General features: G+C 44.7%; 5 protein-coding genes and 1 long non-coding RNA gene across 11 annotated transcripts; 2 read left to right on the top strand and 4 right to left on the bottom strand.

Annotated features, from left to right (window-relative positions):
- Nucleotides 1-114: 114 nt before the first annotated feature.
- On the bottom strand, nt 115-6,004 carry LOC136185407 (uncharacterized). Of its 2 annotated transcripts, none has more exons than XM_065972534.1 (17): nt 5,572-6,004; nt 5,258-5,512; nt 2,952-5,206; nt 2,855-2,894; nt 2,548-2,805; nt 2,195-2,494; nt 2,027-2,077; nt 1,563-1,974; nt 1,426-1,515; nt 1,237-1,355; nt 1,033-1,173; nt 818-978; nt 683-760; nt 534-631; nt 418-477; nt 320-361; nt 115-267 (listed from the first exon to the last, which is right to left on the bottom strand). In XM_065972534.1, exons 1-16 carry the CDS (start codon nt 5,993-5,995, stop codon nt 337-339), a joined length of 4,767 nt encoding a protein of 1,588 aa, XP_065828606.1. In that variant the 5' UTR covers nt 5,996-6,004; the 3' UTR covers nt 115-267; nt 320-336. The 2 variants fall into 2 exon arrangements, with proteins under 2 accessions (XP_065828606.1, XP_065828607.1); XM_065972535.1 differs by having other exon boundaries at nt 5,258-5,528; nt 5,572-5,698.
- Nucleotides 6,005-7,515: 1,511 nt separating this feature from the next.
- On the bottom strand, nt 7,516-15,880 carry LOC136184337 (uncharacterized). Of its 2 annotated transcripts, XM_065971220.1 has the most exons (27): nt 14,803-15,880; nt 14,633-14,744; nt 13,921-14,549; nt 13,735-13,871; nt 13,579-13,689; nt 13,361-13,524; nt 13,237-13,310; nt 13,024-13,187; nt 12,813-12,972; nt 12,560-12,766; nt 12,417-12,506; nt 12,277-12,362; nt 11,950-12,223; nt 11,835-11,897; nt 11,203-11,780; nt 10,812-11,151; nt 10,704-10,760; nt 10,426-10,653; nt 10,280-10,376; nt 10,124-10,230; nt 9,985-10,068; nt 9,698-9,931; nt 9,487-9,627; nt 9,352-9,435; nt 9,141-9,299; nt 8,595-9,084; nt 7,516-8,531 (listed from the first exon to the last, which is right to left on the bottom strand). In XM_065971220.1, the coding sequence occupies exons 2-27, from the start codon at nt 14,664-14,666 to the stop codon at nt 7,702-7,704; spliced, it is 5,622 nt and encodes a 1,873-aa protein (XP_065827292.1). In that variant the 5' UTR covers nt 14,667-14,744; nt 14,803-15,880; the 3' UTR covers nt 7,516-7,701. The 2 variants fall into 2 exon arrangements, with proteins under 2 accessions (XP_065827292.1, XP_065827291.1); XM_065971219.1 differs by having other exon boundaries at nt 10,704-11,151.
- Nucleotides 14,983-16,431, top strand: LOC136184407 (uncharacterized). The gene has a single exon (XM_065971296.1). It carries the CDS (start codon nt 14,983-14,985, stop codon nt 16,429-16,431), a length of 1,449 nt encoding a protein of 482 aa, XP_065827368.1.
- A 262-nt stretch (nt 16,432-16,693) lies between these two features.
- On the bottom strand, nt 16,694-17,375 carry LOC136184338 (dynein light chain roadblock-type 2-like). Its single transcript, XM_065971221.1, has 5 exons — nt 17,310-17,375; nt 17,181-17,256; nt 17,003-17,112; nt 16,891-16,948; nt 16,694-16,841 (listed from the first exon to the last, which is right to left on the bottom strand). Exons 1-5 carry the CDS (start codon nt 17,310-17,312, stop codon nt 16,795-16,797), a joined length of 294 nt encoding a protein of 97 aa, XP_065827293.1. The 5' UTR covers nt 17,313-17,375; the 3' UTR covers nt 16,694-16,794.
- Nucleotides 17,376-17,683: 308 nt separating this feature from the next.
- On the top strand, nt 17,684-22,297 carry LOC136184282 (uro-adherence factor A-like). The gene is made up of 4 exons (XM_065971151.1): nt 17,684-17,957; nt 18,011-20,503; nt 20,565-20,669; nt 20,721-22,297. The coding sequence occupies exons 1-4, from the start codon at nt 17,951-17,953 to the stop codon at nt 22,196-22,198; spliced, it is 4,083 nt and encodes a 1,360-aa protein (XP_065827223.1). The 5' UTR covers nt 17,684-17,950; the 3' UTR covers nt 22,199-22,297.
- Nucleotides 20,573-22,910, bottom strand: LOC136184285 (uncharacterized). Of its 4 annotated transcripts, none has more exons than XR_010669332.1 (5): nt 22,816-22,910; nt 22,648-22,751; nt 22,533-22,590; nt 22,383-22,475; nt 20,573-22,324 (listed from the first exon to the last, which is right to left on the bottom strand). It is a non-coding gene; the product is annotated as an uncharacterized lncRNA (long non-coding RNA). The 4 variants fall into 4 exon arrangements; XR_010669330.1 differs by having other exon boundaries at nt 20,573-22,164; nt 22,219-22,324; nt 22,648-22,892; XR_010669331.1 differs by having other exon boundaries at nt 20,573-22,161; nt 22,219-22,324; nt 22,648-22,892.
- Nucleotides 22,911-23,861: the final 951 nt, after the last annotated feature.

Genomic DNA, 23,861 nt, shown 5'->3' with positions numbered 1-23,861 from the left:
CATAGAGGCAAGCTTGACCTGCAGGCTCAACACAAACGCACATTATAATAAAATGAGGCACCTTTATACGCACCTGCCAGTCTCCGATTCAGTCACGCGGAAATCCCGCTGTGGTCAGGTTTTGTCATAAGTTCTCAAGAGGCGTGTCTGCTACAGTACCGGTAAAATAATGCGTAAAAAGGAAACAACCCATAAAAAGAAGGCCAAGCGGAATTGAAGTATAAGAAGAAACCCTGGGTCGGTAAAAGAATCACATGTACATAAAATCTAAGTGCAACAAATATATTAGGAATAGGCGCAAAGACTTTGAGGTAATTACATATTCTGGCCGGCCTTTCAATGTGACAGACTTTCAGATCCCCTATTGAGGTAAACCTTTCTACATACTGTAGGAGCAATCATAAGGAAAGAAATTACGTGAAATGCGAACTTTGCAGAATAGACGACGGTTGTTGCATAGAATCAAAAGCGCCGGATCTTAACCGCAGAAAATCGGCTCTTTTAGATAAATGACGAGCTTTACGTATGCTTACGATTGCCCTCCAATCTTCGACTCAAAGAAGACTTCTTCTTCTATCATGCTACTTTTGTCCTTGTAGCGAACCCACACACTGAATATCAATTCCGGTTTCTAAAAAGAATTGTGCAGGCACTCGGAGGTACGACTTTGATATTAACCTACTCGTAAAAAATTTAGAAGGTATCTAATAGACCAGTGATACTCTTGCTTTTGCTTTACATCATCTTCAAGCAATTGAATCTACAAAAGAAAATTCCAGAATGCCCGAGTATAATGAGCAGTATAGCCACGGTATACCGGACTTTTGATTTTCACAATAGCGTCGAGAATATCACCGTTTTCGTGCTCAAACGTGCACCAAACTTTGACAACGTTTACGCACGTTTGCTCTGTTTTGAACGTAACAGAAACTGGATGTTCGGGGTGATGACGAGACTGAGTCATTGTGTTGCTAAATGCTAAAGACACATTCATATACTACGGTGATCTCTCGAGATCTCGATGTACGGTACTGTGCATAGAAGCCACAATTTGTTCATTCTTGTCTCTTTCGTCCTTGGAGACGTCGTGAGAAAAGGACACATCATCAACTCCGATTCCGCTTGACACTGTGTCAGAGCGTTCGATGTACAATGCTTTTTGCGTCTGCAGCTCTAAGAAAAATTATCGTCACCGTAGAGTGTATATGCATGTCGCGCAGTATCTATCGCATGCACCCTGCTTCAGTTGCGCCACGAAATCCGACAGCTTTGAGCGGCAGTGAGGCAATACTTTTAAGAAAAACGGAAGAAAGGAGCTGCTATCCTTTCCCTCGTAGGCCTTTTCCGAACTTCGGCTAAAAGCGGTTATACTCATATTAAAGTAATCAACTTAGATTCCCGTTCTTCAACCCTTCCAATCCTTACCACGTTTTGATAATAATCCAGTATCCATATACTTCTATTAAATCATGTCCAAATTTGAGTAAAGGAGCCGGAAGCTCTTTCGATCGGACCCTAAGATTACATACCGTAGGCACCAAAGCCTGAGGTAGTGTACGTACAAATTTCTGCAGCAATCGAAGACAAAGAAGATGGCTTTCGCTGATTTCATTTCAAGGACTTGCCGAATCGATTCAGCCGAGATCGCAGTCAGAATGCTGACACTTTTGTCTGCGTCGATTGGAAGTATATATTGTTGATTGTTACACTCAAATCCGTGTCCGGCATAGAAGACAAAAACGTACGATCCCGGACGAACCATGGAGTAGAATTTTTCCAAAGCTTTGACGAGTTCAAAGTGGGAAAGATCGAGAAACGTTAAGACGTGAAAACCAAACAATTCGCTTAGCTTCTTCGAAATGGTTTTCACATCGTTTTCAGGCGTCTTTAGACATTCGTGATTCTTGTACTTCTGATTGCCAATGAGAAGAGCAATCTTGTCGGCGCACTCACGTTTTCCAACAAACTCTCGCACTAGAGATAAAATTACGCTGATTCAATTGAAATTTAGGCGAAAATATTTCACATTGAGTATTCCTTTTCGTAAGTCCTCTTTCTATTGAACCGGTCACTCTGTCTAAGAAAAGGAGACCTCCCATGAATAAGTACATACACATGATGTTCGAATGCACAAATTTAATTAAATCGACGTACAAACGCAGATGGTTTCATAATTAATTAATTATTTATTTACCTTCTACGCGAAGCTTGACCGTTTTTGTTTCCTCAGGCTTGTGATGGTCGTCCAATGATACGACGCAGTGATATGCTCCTTGCAAGTAATCCCGCATGCGGGCTATTCTAAGCTCATGCGACGTTTCTCCGGAAATCTTCAGTCCTTCAAAATACCACTGATACTTCAAGTCTCTCGAAGTCAACTCGGTAAAACACTCTAGACGAATCGGACGTCCGTATCGAATAGGATCGTCCCGGTTTGAATCCTCCCGCAGTTTGCTGTCTTCGAAAACGCCTATTGACAATTTCAAGTCGAGTTCTATTCAAACATACAAACAAAGACGTGAGTAAAAACTTCGAACTAAACACTACCTTTTGGAGGAGGACATTGCAGTTCAAACGGAATCGTAGCACGGTACGATCGTTCTGTTATCTCAATGCAAGTATAGAGACCGGAATTTTCGTCGCTCAAGGAATTGATTTGCATTTCACGGGAGAGTTTATCTTGAATTCGTGTGCCGGCTTGACGCCACTCGCAGCGTCCGGGAAACGATGTAGCCAAAACGACCTCATTGCCTCTCTGCGGACCGTGCGGAGATGAAGGACGCGTAATTTTCGATAGGCTGACTTCTACGTAAACGATATAAGAAAAAATAAAACTGGCATACATTTTTGATACCACGAGGCGGAGCTCCTTGGCAGATGGGAATGTCAGGACACTAAAAAAACGCGTGGTAACGGAAAAGCCGACAAATGGCCGGCATGCATCTCATTACCGTAGTAGTGAACGATGTAGACATCCACGGCTCGAAGTTTAAACTGCGATTTTCTGTTAGAGCGTTTCTAAGACACCGCGTGTCGCAGCAGCTTAGAATTTTATGACGATGACACGAATAAGGCGGCACGTTCTCAAACGAGTCACAAGAGCGACGATACTGAAGGGAAAAGTGCAAGCCCTTCATTCCAGTTTGAATGATATCGTGCAGGCCAACAACGACGTACTGGAACACTTCCTTACAGATAGCCGCAATTTGGTCTTCGCTATCACGGCTATAATGAGAGTCAGCGACAGTCAGAAATATTCTCGCGCCGTAGTCGGTAAAGGCACTGCAGTTGGCGAGAACGACGTCGAACCTCTCGTCGTAATGAAAACGAGAAAAATGACGAAATACTTCCGGGCAAACGCAGAATCGATTGGCGAGTCTCGTCACGAGGCGCGTGTACAGTCCTTCCGGCACCAGATGGCAGTCGCAAAGGAAATAGACAGGCTTAGGAAAAACCGTTTCGGAGCCATCCTTTTGACCCAGTTCCGGATGCAAAGAGAATAAAGAGACGTTGGGATTGAACGTGACTAGAGCCGGAGCGATGAAATACTCGGACTTGAACTCGCTACCATTGAACAGACGCTTGGCACCGTCTCTCGAGTTCGTCACGTAGGGCGCTAAAAAATCGTACTTCTGAAGCATCTGCATGATAATCTCGACGTTTTCGTTTTCCTCTTTGAGATTGGTTTGAATTTCCGAAAAGGAAATGATGCCGTAGCGACTCACTCGTCGCAGTCTCTCCTCGTTTTGTCGCTCGTCGACCGTGTGAACGTCAATCAGAGATCGAAATATTTGAACCAGCCAGCTCGGATCGAGAACGACGAAGTGAGAGAGTTCCTCCGGTTGAGAAAAGTAGACGATGACGCTGATATCGTGAAAGTACTGAAGAAGTTCGTTGCAGTTCGAAATGACGACGTCTCTTTCGTTGAGATGACTCTTGAATTCCTCCACTCGCATATACTTACGATTCTTCAGCTCAATGATCATTATTTCAGCTTCTATCCAAGAGAAGGGAAGAAATTTCGTCGTTTGCTGCTTCTGCTTCAACGCCTTTTTGACTATCGACTGTCGTACTTTGCGCAGTTCGCGTCGTCCAAATTCCAACGAGCGAGTATTGTCAACAAAGAAGACGCCGGACACGTACGAGTCGTAGTAGTGCGGACAGCTCTCATACAAGTACTCCTTGATGCGTCGTTGCTTCTGTTCAAGCGTGGACGCGAACGAAGCCAATGTCTTCGAAGTGGAGTATATCTTATCGAGTCGTGTGCCAACCATAAGCACGGAAGGATTCGGTCGCTTCTTGCCGTCGTAGGAAATAGGCTGAGTGCAGCCTATAGCCGTTAGCCACGTTCTTAAGTATTCCTCGTTCGATCGACTGCCAGTCTCTTCGACTTCAACTTTCTTGGAGTCTTTGTACATGGCAGCTGGCCGCTTGCTTTCTTCATCTTCGGTCGAATCGAAAACGAGAGCATAGACGCCGTGTTCAGATAAAAAAGGAATATGACTATTCAAGTAAACGGGCTGGCCGGCGAAGTCTGATATTCGCAGGATGATATAGTCCGGTTCTTTAGTATCGTCGTCTTTTCCTTCTTTCATTTTTTTCAGTTCCTCATCGACAAGTTTTTCCATTTCAGGAGACAGTTTTCGACCTTCAAATGCAAGACGAGACAGCTCATCAGAGCTGCTGTCAACGTTTGCATCATACTGGTAGCTATCGTCAACGTCGTCTTCGTCGTCACGATAGTCTTTCTGCAAACTGGAACTGCTGGGTCGTTCACTGTTGCCACACGACTTCTTCTTGCTCTCAGGAGGATTCCGGATCTCTAAGGCGACTACGCGAGCTCTCATTCGTTCAAGAAACTCGACCTCGTCGGCTTTTTCAAATTCGTACTCTTCTCCTCGTAACGCGCACGTGACGACGGTGAACTCGATGCCCTCTGTGCTTTTCTCCAATTGCTCGCTTTCCCCTTTGCACGGCTTGCCCATGAGAGCGTTTACCAGCGACGACTTGCCGGCCAAATCGCGACCCACGATCATGAGTCTCGCTCTGCGGCAGAGAGTACCACCGTCCTTGCGAAGAGCTTCGAAGTAGGCCATCTCAGCCTTTTGGCCGCGTGCTGTTATCTCAGCTGGGGCGCTTATGATGAGATCCTTTTCTTCATAATACGCTTGAAGAGTCTTGTTAGGAGGCAGCTCGTCTTGAGATACTAGAAGAACATGTCAATTCAGTCAATGCCATTAGATATATATTATTCTACCTAAGCGCTTGACGATGACAACTTTGACAGGCGTGCTTCGAATCGTTTCATCTCGACGAGATTTGACCTCGCAGACGTAAGATCCCGCTGTGCTCGTTTCCAGCGCGCCTGTCTGTTGGCCTGAAAGGGCTTCATCGCCCATGAACCACTGGTAAGTGAGCGGACCATCGCCGTCGGCTCGAACGCGAAGAGTGACGGCGCTGCGAAGCAAACAGTATGCCACTGGTTGCGTCGGTTGCTCAACGAAACGTAGCTCTACAAAAGGTCCATACTACAATTGTGAATGTATACAGTAATACAAACTACTCTTGTACCTTTTACTGAAAACACGCTGGCCTTCGACGAACCTTTCTTTGAGGATACCATAGACTTCTTCGAAAGCAGTTTGACGGGAACATCGACCTTTCTTGGAAATTCCTGCGGAAGCAGCTTGGCGAAATGTTTCTGCGTCGGTCGCTCTAAAAGAACGGTTCTCAACGCGGAAACGACCCCGGGATCGCTTTTCCTTTGCAGGATTTCGATTAGCTTTTCCGCCTTCTTCGAGAAGTTTTCTTGTCTGATTGCGATGACGTCGGTCTCGTCGACGAAGCCGAGGCGATATAGGTCGCTAACTATATAGTCGCTCAAAAACCGGCGATGGTCATTTGGATTCGCTTTGAGTTTTTGTAGAAAGTCTGAAAGAACCAAGGAGTGAGACATCAGGGCGAGAGCTCCTGGTGAGATTTCCTGGTGAGACATTGTGAAGCTGTTTAGCGCGCGCTAAGCTAAAAAATGCAGAAACGCGAAAGCGAAAATCGTACGAAAACGTAGCACAGCATGCAATACTGTAGTGAACGTCAATAAAAGAATAACGAAAACATTACAGTTATTTCTAAACATACTGTGTAACTTTCCGCTCCCTAACCTTTTTTTTCTACAGTACCTCGATCAAGCCCTTCGTCTTTGCGACCGTTGTAGGCAAATGAAAACAAATACCGCCAGTGACTCCGAAAGATGAACTTTTCCTGAGGCCTCGATTGGCAACGCCCGCCCATTCCGTATCCTTGGTAACAGTCATGGTGCATGGTTCCAAATTAGGAACACTTTCCACAGATGTAGTACATTTTCAGCTGATCGCTAGCTTGACTTGAAAGTGAAGGCACAGACAACGCCCTGACAGGTTTATCTCACGTGGGAAACGCCTGAGCGACCTCGCGTGAGAGGACTCCTGGAGTGCACTTCCCAGAAAAACCGCGAGACGTCATGAGTGAAGGGGCAACGAAAAGCGTTCCTGCGTTGCTGATTCTGGCCGAATTCGCTTCCTTGGGAATAGGCATTGCTATTCTTGTAACCGAGAACGACAAAGATGGAGAGCTGCAAGGGGGCGCCATTGCCGCAGTGGTTTCTTTTTGCTTTGGAATATTTGGTCTTGGAGCGTTCTTTGCAGATTACGCATCGCTAACATGCTGTCAAGAATGTCACATGAGAGTCTACGCCATTTTCTTTCTTTTGGCGGGACTTCTTTCCTCTTTGCCCTCCTCCACCCTCTACATCATTGCTGCTTTAAATGCGGATGAGCAAAAGGCTCTTATTGGCGCAGGTGCAGCTTTTTCCATTCTCCTAACCATAGTGCACTTTACGTGTTTTTGCTTGGCTCTTTGCTGCAACTGCTGCTGCTGCCGCCGAGACGAAGATGACGGATGACTACTCGATCCGGTGTTGAAGACTCAATCATGCAAAGACTATTGAGTGCGTGCTTGACTTGCCAGCCTGCTCTCGCCTGCTAAAATGTGTGTCCTTGCCTAACCGCATGCTTATTTCTCTCTTTACTGGTGCTGATGGTATGCTCCGGCTTTGTACGGCTTTTGCACGTAAAATACTGCATTTCCTTGCAATTTAGCTGCCGCGCGCCGCGATCGACGTTGTTCTTTTTTAATTTAGCAGATATCGACGTGCAGCGCCACCTCAGCGACTGATCTTAGGAGATTGGGTATACTAGCCTACTCCGCTCAGCGTAGAGACGACCTCGTGCAGGATTTCGACCTTTTCCGCCTTTTTTGAGAAGTCCGGTCTCATCGACGAAGCTGAGGCAACGTAGATAGGTCGTCGGCAATATAAAATTCGGGTTCGCTTTGAGTCTCTTTCTAGAAGTCTGAAAGAGTCGCGTCAGAGCAGTGAAAGAGTGACGCAGAGAAGAAACGCAGAGAAGCTGTCTTAACGCGCGCTAGTTTAGACTAGATCTATGACGTCTGAAAAAGAAAATCTGTATACTAGATCTATGACGTCTGAAAAAGAAAATCTGTATACGAGAAAGTAAAAGAGTAAACAGCAAGTAAAGATACTAAAAAACGAACCCGATGCAAAGCGGTAACTATAAGTCGAAAAACCAAATTCAGGAGGGGTAAATAAAATGCTCACTACACACACAGCACAGAATAGTACAAATAAAAAATGAGCTTACAAGGTCATATAGAAATAAGCTGAATAGCGTCGTCTTTGAGCCCCTCAGAGTTACCTATTACAATTCTCTTCCGGGAACACTGAGTGTAGCGTTGACTCTCCTTTTCTTGGACTACAATCATATGAGTTTCTCTAGCTGTTGGCCTCTTTGATAGTTCACCATTAGTCATCCGAAGACAGAGCGTCTTCAACTTGGGATTTTCGATTTTTGCCAATTGGCGGGCTTTCCTGCTGCTCTCTGGGCTCTCACCGATGAATAGCTCACAGAGAGTAATTCCAAGACTATAAATATCAGAGTAAAGCGTCGCTCTCGAGTTTTCGCTGTTGTGAGGAGCGGAGAGCCTTTCCGGAGCGAGATAGGGGCCACTTAAGAGGCCTACTGATTGAGATTTGCTTGCATCCTTAATATGACTAGCTCCAAGGTCTCCAATTTTTGCCTTCATGTTTGTTCCAATAAGTATGTTTGTTGATCGAATATCGCAGTGAAGGTAAGGCTTTGGATTCTGTTCGTGAAGGTATCTGATTCCAGATATAGAATCGTCCGCAATGTCAAGCTGTTCTCTTACTGTTAGATACTCTTTCGTCAACTTCGCGGACATCCACAACTGAGCGAGAGACGTTTCCATTAATTCCATAACCAGGCGTGTAGGAATGCCGTCTTGTCTCACGCATGCTCCAAATACAGACACGATGTTGGGATGTTTTGATAATGAACGGCAAGTGAGCATTTCTCGCCGAAATATACGCAACATATACGGCTCTTCCTCTGACAGTAAGATATTGTGAAACGTTTTGATTGCAACTGACGTTTCATTCCACTTTCCCAAACAAACATCTGAAAATTTTCATATTAATTAATAAAAATGCTACGGTATGTTATTCATTCGAAAACACTTACTTCCGTACGAGCCGTGTCCTAGATTTCTACTTTCTTTCACAACTATGTCACTTCGAAGAAGGATAAAATTGCCAAGGTCATCGTCTGGTATTGCTCTTTCATGTTGAACGCTTATTTGTCTGATACGTTCTTCTAGCTCTCTTGTCTGATCCAAATGGTTGCCCACATCAAGTTCAAGCTCCTCAATTCTGCGTTTTTTTTCTTGAACCGACTCTTCGCATTGACGCGAAATATTACCCGCCTCAAGTTCAAGCTCCTCAATTCTGCGATTTTTTTCTTGAACCGACTCTTCGCATTGACGCGAAATATTACCCGCCTCAAGCTCAAGCTCCTTAACATGCTGCACCGACTCTTCGCATTGGCGAAATAGATAGCCCACCTCTAGTTCGAGCTCCTCAATTCTGCTATTTTTGTCTTGAACTTTCAAAGTCGACTCTTCTAATTGACGCAAAAGATCTTCTTGATGCTGTTCTTTCTGAACTAGCAATGCCTAATACAACACACGATCAAATTCTCAAGCGGTCAAAGAAAAAACAAGCAAAACACCTTTAGGTCTCGATTTTCATCTGTGGCTTCTCTCAACAAATTTTCTACGTGCTGAGCTTCATCCGTGCGTTCCTTTAAAGTCTCTTCTCTTTCCTTTCTTTCTTGGACTAGCAACTCTTCAAGAAGCGCATTTTGTCTTTTCACATCAGTTAGTTTTTGCTGTGCAATTGTGAAGTCAGTTTATTTAGTAGATCTACTGAACACGTCTTACTTCCAAGGAACGGTTTTCTTCGACATTTCTCCTCACATCTAAGTGTAACTGGCCAACTTTATCTCGTTCAGCGTCAAGAGAAGACTGCAGTAAAAGTTTCCGCCTTTTTAAAAGTCATAGCACATCCCGCTTTACCTTTGCTTGCCGTAAGCTCTCCAAAAGAGGAGCTTGAAAATGAGGAAGAAAGCAGACCAGAGAATCGGCAAAATCAGAATGAACGTTACCACTTTTCACGATTCTTTCCAGATCACTGGTAACGTTTTCCAATGTGTCTCCCTACGCAGTGAATAAAATTAAAACGCCCATTTATTGCACAGATTTTACTTGTTTCACAATTATACTGTACCTGTGCTTTTGAGAACCAAAACTTTACCAGTGCCATGTTTGTGTTGACGGTCGCAAATTCCTTGGTCCAATTCTGAAGCTTGAACTTCTCCGACCCAATTTCTTGTAAAAGTTCGTCAAACGTTATCTCCGGATCAGCGAAAGGTGAAACGCATTGAAAGGCAACTAGCAGATGATTAAGAACCGTCTGGTTGTATTTTATTTCACAGTGCAGCTGATTTGTTATTAGAGTAATCTAATTTGAGCCACTCAAGGGACGTCAAGAAATAAGCAACCAGTAGTACTTACCAACTGCACAAAACTATCGTGCCTAGGCTTTGTGTAAAACTTTGCACCTCTGATAAATCTGACAAATTCTTCGCTTTCTTTTACCTTCAGAAACATAAGCAGGAATAATAATTGCTAATTCAAATCACTGCGTGCTTACGGCATAAAAAAGGTGAAACCTATTAGGTCCAACGTCATCAAATAAACGGTCAAATGTCTTCTTTAGCTCAATACATTGACCTGCTGTCATCTGCTCAATTCTGGAACCTAAATTAAACCTAACGACCTCTCTTTCAGTAAATTTACCTACACTCACTATCTTTAAGTATCGTTCCATTATCTTTCAATTCCTTGAAACTGCTGTTCTCAAGGCAGCTTCTCATTTGACATTGTTCACAAACGCTGACAATTGTCTAGCATAAATAATAATCAACACACAAAGTAGAACTCAAATCGTCATACCGTGATAAGATCGCAATATTGAAGAAGTTCTAGCTTGATGAGAAGATTCACTTTGCTGACGTCGTAATGCCGAAACGCAGAAAATCCAACCACTTTCTCAAGCTCTGTCTTTACATTAGCTCTTTTCAAACGACCTTGTCCAAGCATTACGACATCCTTAAATTGAGCCCTGTTTGCAATAAGATCCTCTAGGCACTCTAGAGTAGACTTCAGAGCAGAAGCAAAGACCTTGCACAACCAATTAAAGCTAGAAACCACGCATATACTGCACTGATCACCTTTAAAGAAACGAATCCCGCTTGTGCCTTTTCCTCTTCGTCGTCGTTGTCCGCTCCCTGACAAGGGATGTATTGGCTAGGAGAAGAAATAGATTTCCTCGGACGAACATGAGTAATGAGTCGCGGATCGTCTCTCTTGAACTTGTCCATGGCGTCTTTCAATTCTTTTGCCATGAACGCTTGAAACAGAACGCTGCTCTGCGCGGTGAAGTAGAAAAACATGTCCTTGAGCTCGAGCATGGGACTCAAAAAGTTAGATACGGCATCGTAGACTTCTTGAGCTTCTCCGAACGTCGTTTGCGGAGAAAATGAAACGACGAGATCCGGCCCGTCTCTAGGATTCTTGCCTTCTAGACTATCTTCCACGATGACATACGACTTGATCAAGGACGTAATGGAAGAGTCGATCTCAATATTCCACTGCGCTAGTGCATACAAAACGCTCCCCCTATAATAGAGAAACTAGATCATTAGAAAATCAAAACAGACACACGCATACCATTCCGAAGCTGTTGAAAAATACAGCAATCCTGCGAGAGCCTCTTCCATTCTCTTCAAATGGGCCAGTTTCCCCCGAAGATCTGATTCGTCGACGATGTTAGGCTGACACAAGAAGTTGGCATGAAAATGACGAATTCTCTGATAATTGCTCATATAATCCTTCATCGCCTGCACCGTCAATCTGTCTTCAAGAAAATGAGTGAAGTACTTTTCTAGCTGTCTCCGAACGTTGAAAAACCATTTTCGATATGAAGTCATGTCTTCAGAAAGTTGACTGTCAACGTCGGTCTGAAAGGTAGCAATGGAGAATTGTTTGGAAGTCTGAGGCGGCCAAAACAACGCAAAAGCACGCGCAAGTTCCGCCGCTTCGGGAGGATTGGTCACATTCAACGAAGACGGAGGAAGGCAAGAGCAGAGTTGGACGAGAATTTTCCACAAGGCGACGGAGCGAATGCTACAGTCAGACAACAGATTTGGAACAGTGGAGGCAAGTTCATCGCCTAACGTCTTGACAAATTTTTTCGTTGCTGGCTGCCACGCAGAAGCCGCGAGCTCTTCTCGACTTGGAAGTGCCACCTACAAGTCGCAGATTCATGAAACAAAACATAAAATAAAAGAAACCGCCTTTACCGTACAAAAGACGGACAGCAACGCATCCCGTAGCGGAGACGGACCATTCTTTTTCAGACTAGTCTAAGCACAACTAATTAATTAAAACACGACACCGGATTCATTATTCTCTAACCAAAATCCCTTTCAAGCTTCCTTTCAAATCAGATGCACCTCGCGAAGTAGCGAGATACTCCACAAGAAACGCGTGCAGTTCCTCAAGAAAGTCTGCACAAACAGAGTTTGCTTCGTCGTCATCGTCGACGAATGTTAGCAAAGTTGGACAGCACGTGGGTTCGCTTAGGGCTAGGAGTTGCTGAAAGAAGTTGTACTGCACACCCCGCTGGTTACAGAAGAGAGCAGCTGATTTCAACAGCGCAACTATGTCAGGCTTTAACGAGGCCCATTTTCTAAAAGAATTTCATCGATTACGAATTCAGTACGCCTGAGAATAATAATTAACCTTTTCACAACAAAGGCCAAAAGTAGTTTCCACGAATTATTTTTCAACGTTGGCTGTTTAGTACCTCGGAGGTACTTGCCTACAGTCTAAAAATGAAAGCTAGCCATACGTACATAGTGCTCTCAACGGCGGCAGGCTACCTCTTTTGTGACGAAAGGAAGTCTGAAAACGATGTCAAAAAACACGTTCACTGTCAGCTTATCCACGTGGCTTCCTAGCCATTCGTTCACCTGGTAACCAGTTTAAAAAAAAACCGCGCGTCATGCTATGAGATCATACTAACCTGAAGACTAATCAGCTTCTTCAATTGTGGGGGCGCCTTTCTTCTAAAAACGGAAATTCGATTAGACCAGGTTTCTGACTGTTGGTCAATAGAATCAATGACGGCAACAATCCACTTTGACATTTCTGCGTCAATATCATCAGACGCTGCGTCACCCGTGTCACTTTGAGTAGCAATGGTGTATATTGTTGAAACCAATGCAGCAGCCTAAAGAACGATGTACAGTGGTTTATCACAACTGTTGTTTCAGAACCTCCTGATACAGCAAAGCCTCTTCTTTAAGGTAAATGTCTTTGATAAAAGATTTCGTAGATTGAAGATCCGCCAGGACATGAGCTCGTACGTGGCCTGACAACGCGAACCATGACAATTTGTCATGAAACGTGACAGAATACAGTAGGCTTATTGTCTTCCTAAGCAGGATATGTAGCACGTTTAGCTAAAAGTTGGTTAACTGCACTTACTCAATCTCCGCCAATCTAAAAATGTTAAACTGCTGTATCAACTCAACGAGAGAATATACATCAAAAGAGTGAGATTTGATGTTCAATGAAGATCCTAATTCCAGTGCGGTTCTAAAGCTCTGACTCAATTCCTTGTTCCAAGGAAGTCGGCGTGCATCAATTTTCTAAAGGAAATATCAATCAATCAAGTGATATTTCAACGTGCTAACATACTTTCAAAAGGTGCTTCCAAAACTGTGGCAAGTTCTTTTGATTCAAGTGTTCATGGAGTGCCAAAAAAATCGTTCCTAATCAAAAGCTGCCAAAGGGCAATTGTGCAAGTTCCCTTCTGTCTGACCAGAGATTAGAGTAACGTGAAAACGATCAGGACTTTCGTTGAGCATTAAACATTCTTTATTGCGCGAGGACGAAATTCTTCCGTGAAAGCGTCGATAATAATACGTGTAAAGCAATTCATCTGACGACTTTTTTACGCCGCCCCAGGGAATTTCAACATTAGAACTAAAATGACAGTAAGTAAGCCGCCTGTGCAAAATCTCGTAGCTTCACAGAAACCTCAAAAAAGACAGTAGAGTTTCAGCGGCGGTAACGTCGAGATCCTGCAGTCTGGCCATGCACGTAATGTGGTAGTCCGTGACTTCCTTTATGTCAGAGAACACCGATTGACTACGCAAAGAATACAGTCATGTACTAGACACAGGATTTCTCTACCTCTGCAGCCTCCATGACATGAGAGCGTGAAACGGGAAGTCAAAACAAAAGACTTGACTAGCGCATTGAATCAGTTCCTTGGCAGCCTTTCGAACCTTTTTCCTAGCGTTCAACGCGCTGATCTGTTGCTCTTTGCACTACGAAACAATGAAAAGGTACACGAGCTATGCCAAACAGTCAGTGTACCCTTCGTTCAAAATCATCAAATAACTGAAAAATGTCGCACATCCATGCCGTTTCCTTGTGAATAAGGTATGCCTTCCCTTGTTCATCAAACAGCAACTTGCGCAATTGACGACGAAGATGAAAATGCAGTTTTGGTCCAAAAAATCTATCAAAAACGCCCTGACGAGACTTCGGATCAACTGCATCTGCAACGCCATCAAGCAACTCTCTATCATAGTCTGGTAGAGACGCATCAACTGAAGCCTCTTTCGAAAATTTCACTAAAATCATTTTGGAACTGTCGGACAAGTCAGCAATAAGTCGAAGACCAGGCGACTTTTTGATGAGTACAACCGGTATGGACATTTTTTCAGACGCAACGTTCACCCTCGGGTCATCTGAGGGCAGCTGGTCACACCAGTGAACGACTATGGCTCCTCTTGCCAAGTCGTTCAGCTGAGATTTAAAAGTCATCATATCCATGTCTTCAACGAGTTCAATGAGAGCAATGTGACGAAAGTCGGGGTCTGAATCTGCTAAACAGAGCTGATTGGGAGCTTTCGGAAGCTTTACGATGTGACGACTGATCCATTGACATGCAAGAGCATTCACGCAAGTAGAGTCCCCTGACTGGATATTCAGGCGAATTCCTGAGAAAATAAAATTTCAGATTGGGTATAAGCCCAATAAGTGAACCAGAACACTACGGGCCTCGTGCATAAACGTTGCTCACCTTGAGGTACAAGAGTCGGTCGTTCTGTACTCATCCTAAGTTCCCAAAGAAAGAAAATCACGTGACACGTGATGCCTCGTGAGCCATTACTTTTAGGACCCTCATTCGACGACTATATCGGTAGTGATTGGCGCGAATTTAGTATTCATGCATGCTGCTGATCACTTTACCTGTGCTCACTTGAGTAGTCTACTTGGCTGCTCACAGCCGTTTTTCCTGCCCTCATCCCACCCGAAGAAAGTTTCCGTACCGCAACCCGGACGCAATAAAGAGAGCGACGTGTACCTCACTTGGCGCAGGAAAAAAAAGCCAGTTTATTTTTGTTCACGTGACTGCAGATCCCGTCGGAGATGTACAGGACGTGGTGTTTTCTCGCTGCACTCTTGTCCCTTTCTCATATCGCATCGACAACGTGTTGCTTGCCGCACATTCGTCCACCTCCACAAGCTAGAACATTTCTTTCAAAGTACGTAGACGCGGCAATCGCCAATGTGACGTCGCGCATGAAAGACGCCAACCTGGCGACACTCTTCTCGAACTGCTTGCCCAACGCACTCGACACGACCGTTTTCCGCTTCAATCCGACGACGCCGGACACGTTCGTCATAACCGGCGACATAGCAGCAATGTGGCTCCGCGATTCGACCAATCAAATGCTCCCCTATCTATCATTCGTCAAAAACGACCAATCAGGTGACCTGCACCGCCTCTTCACGGGACTCATCCACCGCCAGGCAAAATCAATTCTAATTGATCCCTACGCAAACGCCTTTCACCCGGACGCGACCTCGTGGCCCAATCCACACGCCGACGATCACACGACGAAAGCGGCGTGCTTCGGCACGCGATCCAACGGAATGACACCGGGCATATTCGAACGCAAATACGAACTCGATTCCCTATGCCACGTTCTGTGGCTCTCATCGAAGTACTACGAAGTTACGAACGACTTGGCTACATTCAAAGGAAATCGACTGTGGCTCGATGCCGTCGAAACAATTATTGCTGTCCTACAGGAACAGCAGTTGTCGTCAGAGGAGGAGGGATCGAATCCTGCCTATATGTTCCAACGTGCGGCGCTCAATCCAACCGATTCTCTTCTGCACGGACGAGGTTTTCCTGCGGCCAAGACGGGCATGATCAAGACGGCGTTTCGTCCGTCGGACGATTCTCATACGTTTCCCTTCAATGTGCCGGCGAACGTTTTCGCCGTCGCCGCACTTCGGTTGATCGCTAAACTTCTGGGAGCAATCAACGAGACAGTACTGAGTCAAAAAGCAATAGGTCTTGCTGGTGAAATAGAGGTGGGGATCTATCGATACGGAATTATTAATCATCCGACGGCCGGTAAAGTGTATGCGTATGAGGTCGACGGCTATGGGAATTCGTATTTCATGGATGATGCCAATTTGCCGTCGCTCTTGTCTCTTCCTTATTACGGTATAATCAATGAGAGCGATTTTCTTTACGTTGCCACGAGAAAGGCGGCGCTGTCATTCGTCAATCCGTACTTCTTTAATGGGACGGCGTCTGAAGGCGTGGGAAGTCCTCACACTGGAATGAATTCTATATGGCCTCTATCGATTATTACTCGAGCCTATACATCGCTCGATGATGCGGAAATTGTCTGGTGTCTGAATGCCCTCGTCAAATCGTCGGCTTGTACTGGGGTTCTTCATGAGAGCTTCAATAAGGACAACGCCGGTCAGTTCACTCGACCGTGGTTTGCTTGGGTTAATTCCTACTTCGGTGATCTCATCATGAAAATTGCTCGAGAACGACCGCACCTGATTTTTTAGTGGATAGACATATAAACACAATATCAGTTAGATACTTTAGTGCCCTCTTACTTTAGTTTCCTTCGTACTCGCTACACAAGGATCTTCATCATAGCAATCCTACAGACAGGTGGTAATGATGCAGTATAGAACGGTTTCACGGTACCAAATCTACACGCTTGGAGAGGTCACTCACTCTCGGTCATCCATCAAGGGATATCGTAACCAATCGCACGCAAGAAAGCAGATTGGTAATAATGGACTCTCAAAGAGGACGACTGTGTAACACCCAAAATGACTTTAGTGGACGAACGTTCCCCTAGCAGGACTGAAACACACAATCATTTTCTACACGTCTATACCGTCTCTCTTCCCCGCTCCTGCTCAGGATACATTAGGATCCTGAATCACGATCAGAATATATTCTTTCTCTATAGAACAGAAACTGATCGTCATTCCATGATCCTGCGGCTTTCTTACCGGGAGCGATCATGATTTCGTGCTTTTTTGACCGAATGCGTGTGAAGGTAAGATCGTTCTAAGGCGAGCGAATAAGATAAATGCGTCTATCGGTCGTTCTTCTACGTTTTACCTGAGCGTCGATGTCTCGAACGACGTGTCTCGCTTTTTGAACGAGCTGATGTATGAGTCCCGCGTAGTGGACGGTCGTCGCGTTGTCGAGAGTCGTTCGAATGGGGATTCCTGAAAAGGGGGCCTTCGACTATTTTGTTCTATTTTCGCGCTCTTCGAGTCTTATTTGATCGTTATACCGTCGTTGTTGACGATTATAATGCCTTGAACGCCTTTGTGCTGTTGGATTCGTTTCAGCACTTCTTCGATTTCAGACTAAAGGCCAATCAAACATCAAATTTTCGCATCACAATGCGACGTGATCGTACCATGCTAGATGCGAGGTAAAAGAGACAGCTACTGAATTCACCGTGCGACCTTGGCAACCGTTTTGAGGCATGCGCAGTTGATAGAAAGTGAAGGCAACATAGATAATTAGATGTAAGTCATATATACATGTATCTTTTCAATGCCGGTAAAAGTCCTTGGTCTAGCAAATACTGTTCTCAGCTAGGCAGTTAACAACACCTATAGTTAATGCCGTGCCGCGCTCGTCCGCCGCGCGCTCACGTGGCGGCATAAATGTAATTACCAGGAGGACGCAGATACTGGCACTACTCAGAGGTGATTGGCCCAAATGAAAAACGTTATTATGTAAAGCACGTGATAAAGGCCTGGTGTACCAGAGCACGCCTCTTTTCAGTTTCCAGCTGTATAGACGCTAAAGACGGTATCAAAGATCGATTACGACTTTTGATTGACGTTACGAATAGCAAGAGTTGCACTGTTACGTTCAAAACCTGTTTTACGTAATAAGCTGGCAGTGCTCTGTTTCATAAACAGGCACTAAAGACCAGACTCATCCGTTATTATCAACGTTTTCCTGCGTATCTTCGCCTTGAGTTGTTTACACAACAAGCAAACGCATTTCGTTACTTGCGCCCGATCACGTGAATAAGGAGCCGGGGGCATGGCCGGTGAGAAACTGGACAAGTTTTTCTAGACGTTTTCCACACTGAAATTAATTTAGATAGCAAAAAACGTATTCATATTCAGGATCCTACGAAAGTGACTCTTTCGCAGTCTGCCAGCTACGTCGATAAGCATTCGTCAAACTCCATCCAATCAGCTAAACCCAGAGCTGCGTCTAATAACGGCGCCAATGATCCTACGCATGAAAAAGACGGTAAAAAAGACTTCGGAGAATCGAGGTCGAGGCAGCGGCCAGTAGACACTGGCCATAGCATTACCGAAGTTGTTACTCCGCGTCAGACAAGTCATCTCGGAAACGCAGAGGTCAGGCAGCAGAATACTATTCAAGTTCCGGAAGTGGCAGCAACTCAACCAAGAGGGGCAGCAAGAGGAGACGTAACGGAAAAAAAGCAATCTGATCTTCAAGAAAGCACAACTATGCATCTTCAATTGACCAAGGCTGATACTCGAGAAACTCTGCGAGAGACAAATCATTTCGGAAACGCAGAGGCTAGACAACAGAATACTATGCAAGATCCAATCATGGCAGCAACTCAAGGAAAGTCATTGCCACGAGGAGAAGAAACAGAAAAAAAGCCACCTGATCTTCATGAAAGCGCAACGTCGCATCTCCAATCAGCCTCGGCTGTTACTCGAGAACCACTGCATGAGACAGGTCATTTAGAAAACGCAGAGGCCAGGCATCAGAATACTATTCAAAATCCGGGCGTGGCAGTAACTCAAGCAAAATTATTGCCCCAAGGAGATGTAACGGAAAAAAATCCATGTGATCTTCAAAAAAGCGTAACTGCGCATCTTCAATCGGTCTCGGCTGATACTCGAGAAACTCTGCGTGAGACAAGTCATTTCGAAAGCGCAGAGGCCAGACAACAGAATACTATTCAAGATCCGGACATAGCAGCAACTCACACTGAATCATTGCCAAGAGGAGAGGTGACGGAAAAAAAGCCATCTCATCTAGAAGAAAGCGCAACTACGCATCTTCAAGCAGATTCGGCTGATGCTCGAGAAACTCTGCGTGAGACAAGTCATCTCGGAAACGCAGAGGTCAAACGGCAGAATGCTTTCCAAGATTTGGGAGTCGCAGCAACTCAAGCAAAATCATCAATGCCAAAAGGAGAGGTAATAGAAAGAACCCAATCTGATCTTGAAGAAAGCACAGCTACGCATCTTCAATCAGTTTCGGTTGATACCCAAGAAACTCTGAGTGAGACAAGTCATCTCGGAAACGCAGAGGCCCGACAACAGATTACTACTCAAGATCCGGACATAGCAGCAGCTCATACTGAATCATTGCCAAGAGGAGATGTAACGGAAAACAAGCCATCTGATCTTGAAGAAAACACAGCTACGCATCTTCAATCAGTCTCGGTTGATACTCGAGAAACTCTGCGTGAGACAAGTCATTTCGAAAGCGCAGAGGCCAGACAACAGAATACTATTCAAGATCCGGACATAGCAGCAACTCATACTGAATCATTGCCAAGAGGAGAGGTGACGGAAAAAAAGCCATCTCATCTACTAGTAGAAGAAAGCGCAACTACGCATCTTCAAGCAGATTCGACTGATGCTCGAGAAACTCTGCGTGAGACAAGTCATTTCGGAAACGCAGAGGCCAAACGACAGAATGCTATCCAAGAATTGGGAGTCGCAGCAACTCAAGCAAATTCATCAGTGCCAAAAGGAGAAGTAATAGAAAAAACGCAATCTGATCTAGAAGAAAGCACAGCTACGCATCTTCAATCAGTCTCGGTTGATATTCGAGAAACTCTGAGTGAGACAAGTCATCTCGGAAACGCAGAGGCCAGACAACAGAATACTATTCAAGATTCGGAAGTGGCAGCAACTCAAGCAAAATCATTGCCAAGAGAAGCAGCAACAGAAAAAAGGCAATCGGATCGTCAAGAAACCGCGACTACTGATCCTCATTCAGCCTTGGCTGATGCTCAAGAAACTCTGAGTCAGACAGGTCATCTTGGAAACGCAGAGGCCAGACAACAGAATAATATTCAAGATCCGGACGTGGCAGCAACTGAAGCAGCAAGAGGAAAGATAACAGAAAAAAAGCAATCTGTTGCTCAAGAAACAACAGGGATTTCTGTTGTACAACATGAAAATGAAAGTAAATTTAGCAGTCACGCCGAAGTACAGGTGAAAGACAGTTTTGCTGCAGTAGAAATCGATGTATGTGATAGTAAAGAAAACCAGGATAAAGTAGTGACTGATCAGAAAACCCAAGCCATCGTTGGGAATGGCGTTACAGAATCAAAGTTCCAAGATAACACAACTTATTCGGAATTTCTAGAACTTGAGTTAGAGACAGAAAAAAGCACAAAAAAGAGCCCAAATAGTGACGGTCAAGAAGCAAAGATTTCGGCGTTGACGAATACCGAGCATCCCGAAATGCCGGGTGATAACAATACTACTGATGAAGAAGACAGTGCCACCCCAAACCGACCTAAGCACAAAGCATTTCATAATCCGCTATTTGACGGCGAAGACAACGCAGAAAACGAAGAAGAAGAAAAAGGTAGGCGGTCTTAGTGCACCCTGTACTAATGTACTAAGTAACAGCAATCACTGACTTACAGATGAGGAAATGAAAAAGTTGCTAGACGATTGTGACCCGTGTGCGCTCGAAAACTTGCTCGAAGACAAAAAACCCGAGAAAAAGAAAAAGCCTTCTAAAAATGAAGGTACATCGTTTACTCGTTGCTGTTCTGTACTACACTGACTATTTTTCGTAGAAGACGAGAGCAACGGAGGTTCCTCTTGCCCAGATTGCTCCTTGGGAATCGGCCCCTGTGATCCCTGCGAAATCGTTTGTTTGCCGTTTAGAATAGTGGCAATGGGAAACAACGACGCCACTGTCGAAGACCAAGAGTTGAAATGCAAGAAAGTACAAGTGAAAAATATGGGCAAGGGAGCAGTCAACGAAGCAGCTCTGCTTGGTCTGAAATTTGCCAACATTATGGTTGCAGAATCTTTTGAAAAAGAACAAGCACGCGCCCCGCTCATATCGTTAGTTCTGGAATTGATCTTTCTATTTGCTACTCTTACCTATCTGATTGTCGACATTTCCATGCAAGGCTTCAACGACAAGAAAAGTCTCAAGATAGCTGCTTTGGTATTGGGAGTTGTGGAGTTTTTAGTGTCGCTCGTAATAGCTTTACGAGAATTAGTACGAACGTGGAAAAGCAATAAGAATGATGAAGAAAGAGGAAAACATAATGATGAAGATAGAAAAACGCCGTCAGAGGCAGTAGTACTAGAAGTCATAAAGAACATATTTTTCTTCCTTCTGTCTTATCCTCTTCTTGTTTGCGAGTTGTATGATGCTGTCACACCAAGCGAAGGAGAACGTCCAATTGGCGCAATAGTCGCTTTCTCAATCGGATGTGCCGTGACTTTGTTCCTATACGTATACAAACGGACTTTCACATTCATAAAGATTTCTATGGCAGTGGGCAAGGCAACGAGAGATGCTTTAGGAAAAAGCCCTCTCAAAGGACTGCGAAAATTTCATATTATGTGGCGTCTGACGCTGCATACTTTTATTGCCCTAATACTTCAATTACTGATTGTTGTCGCTTTTGGATTGAAAGTAGCGGAAGAAAACAGATTTAGACAGACGAATAGCGAGATTTCCGTTTCCTCTGCGGCTATAACTATGAACGTCTTCGGCTTTTTCCTACCTATTCTCAGCTTGGTGCTGTTCCTGATCATCAACACATGTTCAGTCAGCACCCACTTCATTGAATTTTTCAAGGTAATAGTGACCAATGGCATAGATTACGAATCTGATAAAAAAGACGACGACAAAGACGATGATGGAAAAAGAGACAAGAGATTCGAGGAAATTGGCAAGAAGCTGGGCGTCGACCCCTCCAGGATCAAGCAGTTACTTACGCACGTTAACAGTGTCGACCTTGAAGTATCTGGTTTCGAAAAAATCCGCACTGCTCTTAGAGATTGGAAAGCTTCTGTTTTGGCCATCGTCTATTGCATCATGTTGATAACTTTCCTCGTTGTCAACGCCAGCACGAATATTCCCATTGTCGTCGCCTTTAGCATCACGGTCTTCGTTGGCGATTTTATGACACTACTTGTTGCCTTCTATTGGATACTTGCCATGGTGTTCTTTATTGTAGGCGGTTTTGTCGTCGGTTCCTTCTCGTTGGTTCACTGCTGCTACAGATGTTGCCTCTCTCAGAGCCGTTCCTAGATACGTCTGTACTTTTTTACCCGTTTGAGTGTGCATGCTGCGTGACTCTTTTTTCTTTTCCCTTCCCTTATGTAGAGCAGAGTCCGGACGTATTTTCGTTTTCTATCCTTTGCTGCATGTGTGTGACTAAATGGATGGATAGACGTGATAAAATTGCCGAAACATTTATTGCGTATGATCATACTCGTTGCAAATGCACAGTAGAATTCCTTTCGAGAACCTACAGGCTAGAGAGGCTGAAGGACACCTGTACAATACCAGTCTCTCTTTCCCGCTCCTGCTTAGGATGCATTAAGAATCACTATCAGATTTCTCTGATCTTAGCGCTTCTTACCGGGCGCGATCATGATTTCGTGCTTTTATTACCGCATGCGTGCGAAGGTAAGATCGTTCTAAGGCGAGCAATTGAGATACGTGTACGTGCATCTATCGGTCGTTTTTCGCTTTACATGAGCATCGATGTCTGGAGCGACGTGTCTTTTTGTATGAGTCCCCGCGTAGTGGACGACTGAACGGCCGTCAGCGTTGTCGAGAGTCGTTCGGATGGGGATTCCTAAAGGGAGCCCTGAATCGTTGTGCTCTATCTTCGCGCTCTTCGAATCTCGTTTGATCGTTACACTGACGCTGTTGACGATCATAATGCCTTGAACGGTTGGAATGATGTCGAACTCTCAACCATCTGTCAACGCTGTTACCGTTTTGAAGCATGCGCAGTTACGGAGTGACGTGTAAACTAGCAATAGATCTATCAGGGTCCGATCACGGATTCTAGAATCCGTGGTCCGATCTATCATGAGAGTGTCCACTGATAGTCATACACTAAAAGATTTTAGTAGATGCAGCCTGAGGCATCACGGAAGGCGGGGCAAACATACTAGTACAATAGGTATGTAGTACGACAAGCACCGGGGAAATCCAACAAATTCAAGCCCGAACCTGAACCCGAACCAACAATTTTAGTTTCAATAAACTACCCACAAGGGGAATTTTTAGGCAAAGAGGATTCTTTAGAAACGGTGGATCGCCGCAAAAAATAACTCTAAAAATTGGTTTCTAAAAATTGGTTTCTAAATTAACCGTCAGACTAACGGTCTATGTACTTGCTGCGGCAGCAACCAGCTACTACGTATTACGTCAGCTGGGGACTCTGCCATTCCTACGTAAAGGTCCACGACTGGCAATGTGCCAGAGTCCCCGCGTCACGTCGGCTGCCAACTTACCGTTATGTGCGAATGCGAACACAACTGTGCCTACTACATCTTTTGCTGCTGCTTTTTCCGAATCTGCTGCTGCTGCTTCGACGACCCGGCGCCTGAAGAAGTTGAATGCACATGTAAGGCAGTAAAGCTTTTTGTGAACGGTTGCGCAGATAAAAGATCCGTCGATGACGATTTGTGGAAGAAAGTGATCATGGCTGCCAGCATAGAATTAGGAAATTCAGCTAAGACAGAGCTAGAAGACCTGGAAACCCACCTTGGCGCTCGCTTTGACCTCAATCGAGAAATGGCCCTAAACTACTGCTGCAAGATGTTACTTAGAATTATTGAAAAAGAAAAGAACAGCGAGACAGCTAAATCTGCCGAACGCTTTATAGTCGGCGAGTGTGCCGTCATATCGCGCTTATCAATGAATAGTTCTCTCGAATTTTTTAGAGAGATGAACG

The sequence above is a fragment of the Oscarella lobularis genome, chromosome 3 (genome assembly GCF_947507565.1).
Source record: "Oscarella lobularis chromosome 3, ooOscLobu1.1, whole genome shotgun sequence".
Lineage (NCBI taxonomy): Eukaryota > Metazoa > Porifera > Homoscleromorpha > Homosclerophorida > Oscarellidae > Oscarella > Oscarella lobularis.
The sequence above is the reverse complement of the archived record's forward strand: the minus strand, read 5'-3'. Positions and strand labels throughout refer to the sequence as shown.

Bases quoted from the DNA above. Each gene is read 5' to 3' on its own strand.
- LOC136185407 (XM_065972534.1), bottom strand. From the start codon at position 5,995: ATGTCTCACCAGGAAATCTCACCAGGAGCTCTCGCCCTGATGTCTCAC. The intron at 5,513-5,571 runs GTACAAGAGTAG...GACCTTTTGTAG, and splicing joins CAGCGTGTTTTCAGTAAAAG to AGCTACGTTTCGTTGAGCAA. The intron at 5,207-5,257 runs GTAGAATAATAT...ATGTTCTTCTAG, and splicing joins TGTCATCGTCAAGCGCTTAG to TATCTCAAGACGAGCTGCCT.
- LOC136184337 (XM_065971219.1), bottom strand. From the start codon at position 14,666: ATGAGTACAGAACGACCGACTCTTGTACCTCAAG. The intron at 11,898-11,949 runs GTTAGAGAATAA...AGTTGTGCTTAG, and splicing joins GAAGCTTGAAAGGGATTTTG to ACTAGTCTGAAAAAGAATGG. The intron at 11,781-11,834 runs GTAAAGGCGGTT...TGCGACTTGTAG, and splicing joins TGCTGTCCGTCTTTTGTACG to GTGGCACTTCCAAGTCGAGA.
- LOC136184407 (XM_065971296.1), top strand. From the start codon at position 14,983: ATGTACAGGACGTGGTGTTTTCTCGCTGCACTCTTGTCCCTTTCTCAT.
- LOC136184338 (XM_065971221.1), bottom strand. The intron at 17,113-17,180 runs GTATAACGATCA...CCCCCTTTTCAG, and splicing joins TATAATCGTCAACAACGACG to GAATCCCCATTCGAACGACT. The intron at 16,949-17,002 runs GTAAAACGTAGA...CGCTCGCCTTAG, and splicing joins TTCGAGACATCGACGCTCAG to AACGATCTTACCTTCACACG.
- LOC136184282 (XM_065971151.1), top strand. The intron at 20,504-20,564 runs GTAGGCGGTCTT...ACTGACTTACAG, and splicing joins AAACGAAGAAGAAGAAAAAG to ATGAGGAAATGAAAAAGTTG. The intron at 20,670-20,720 runs GTACATCGTTTA...TATTTTTCGTAG, and splicing joins AAAGCCTTCTAAAAATGAAG to AAGACGAGAGCAACGGAGGT.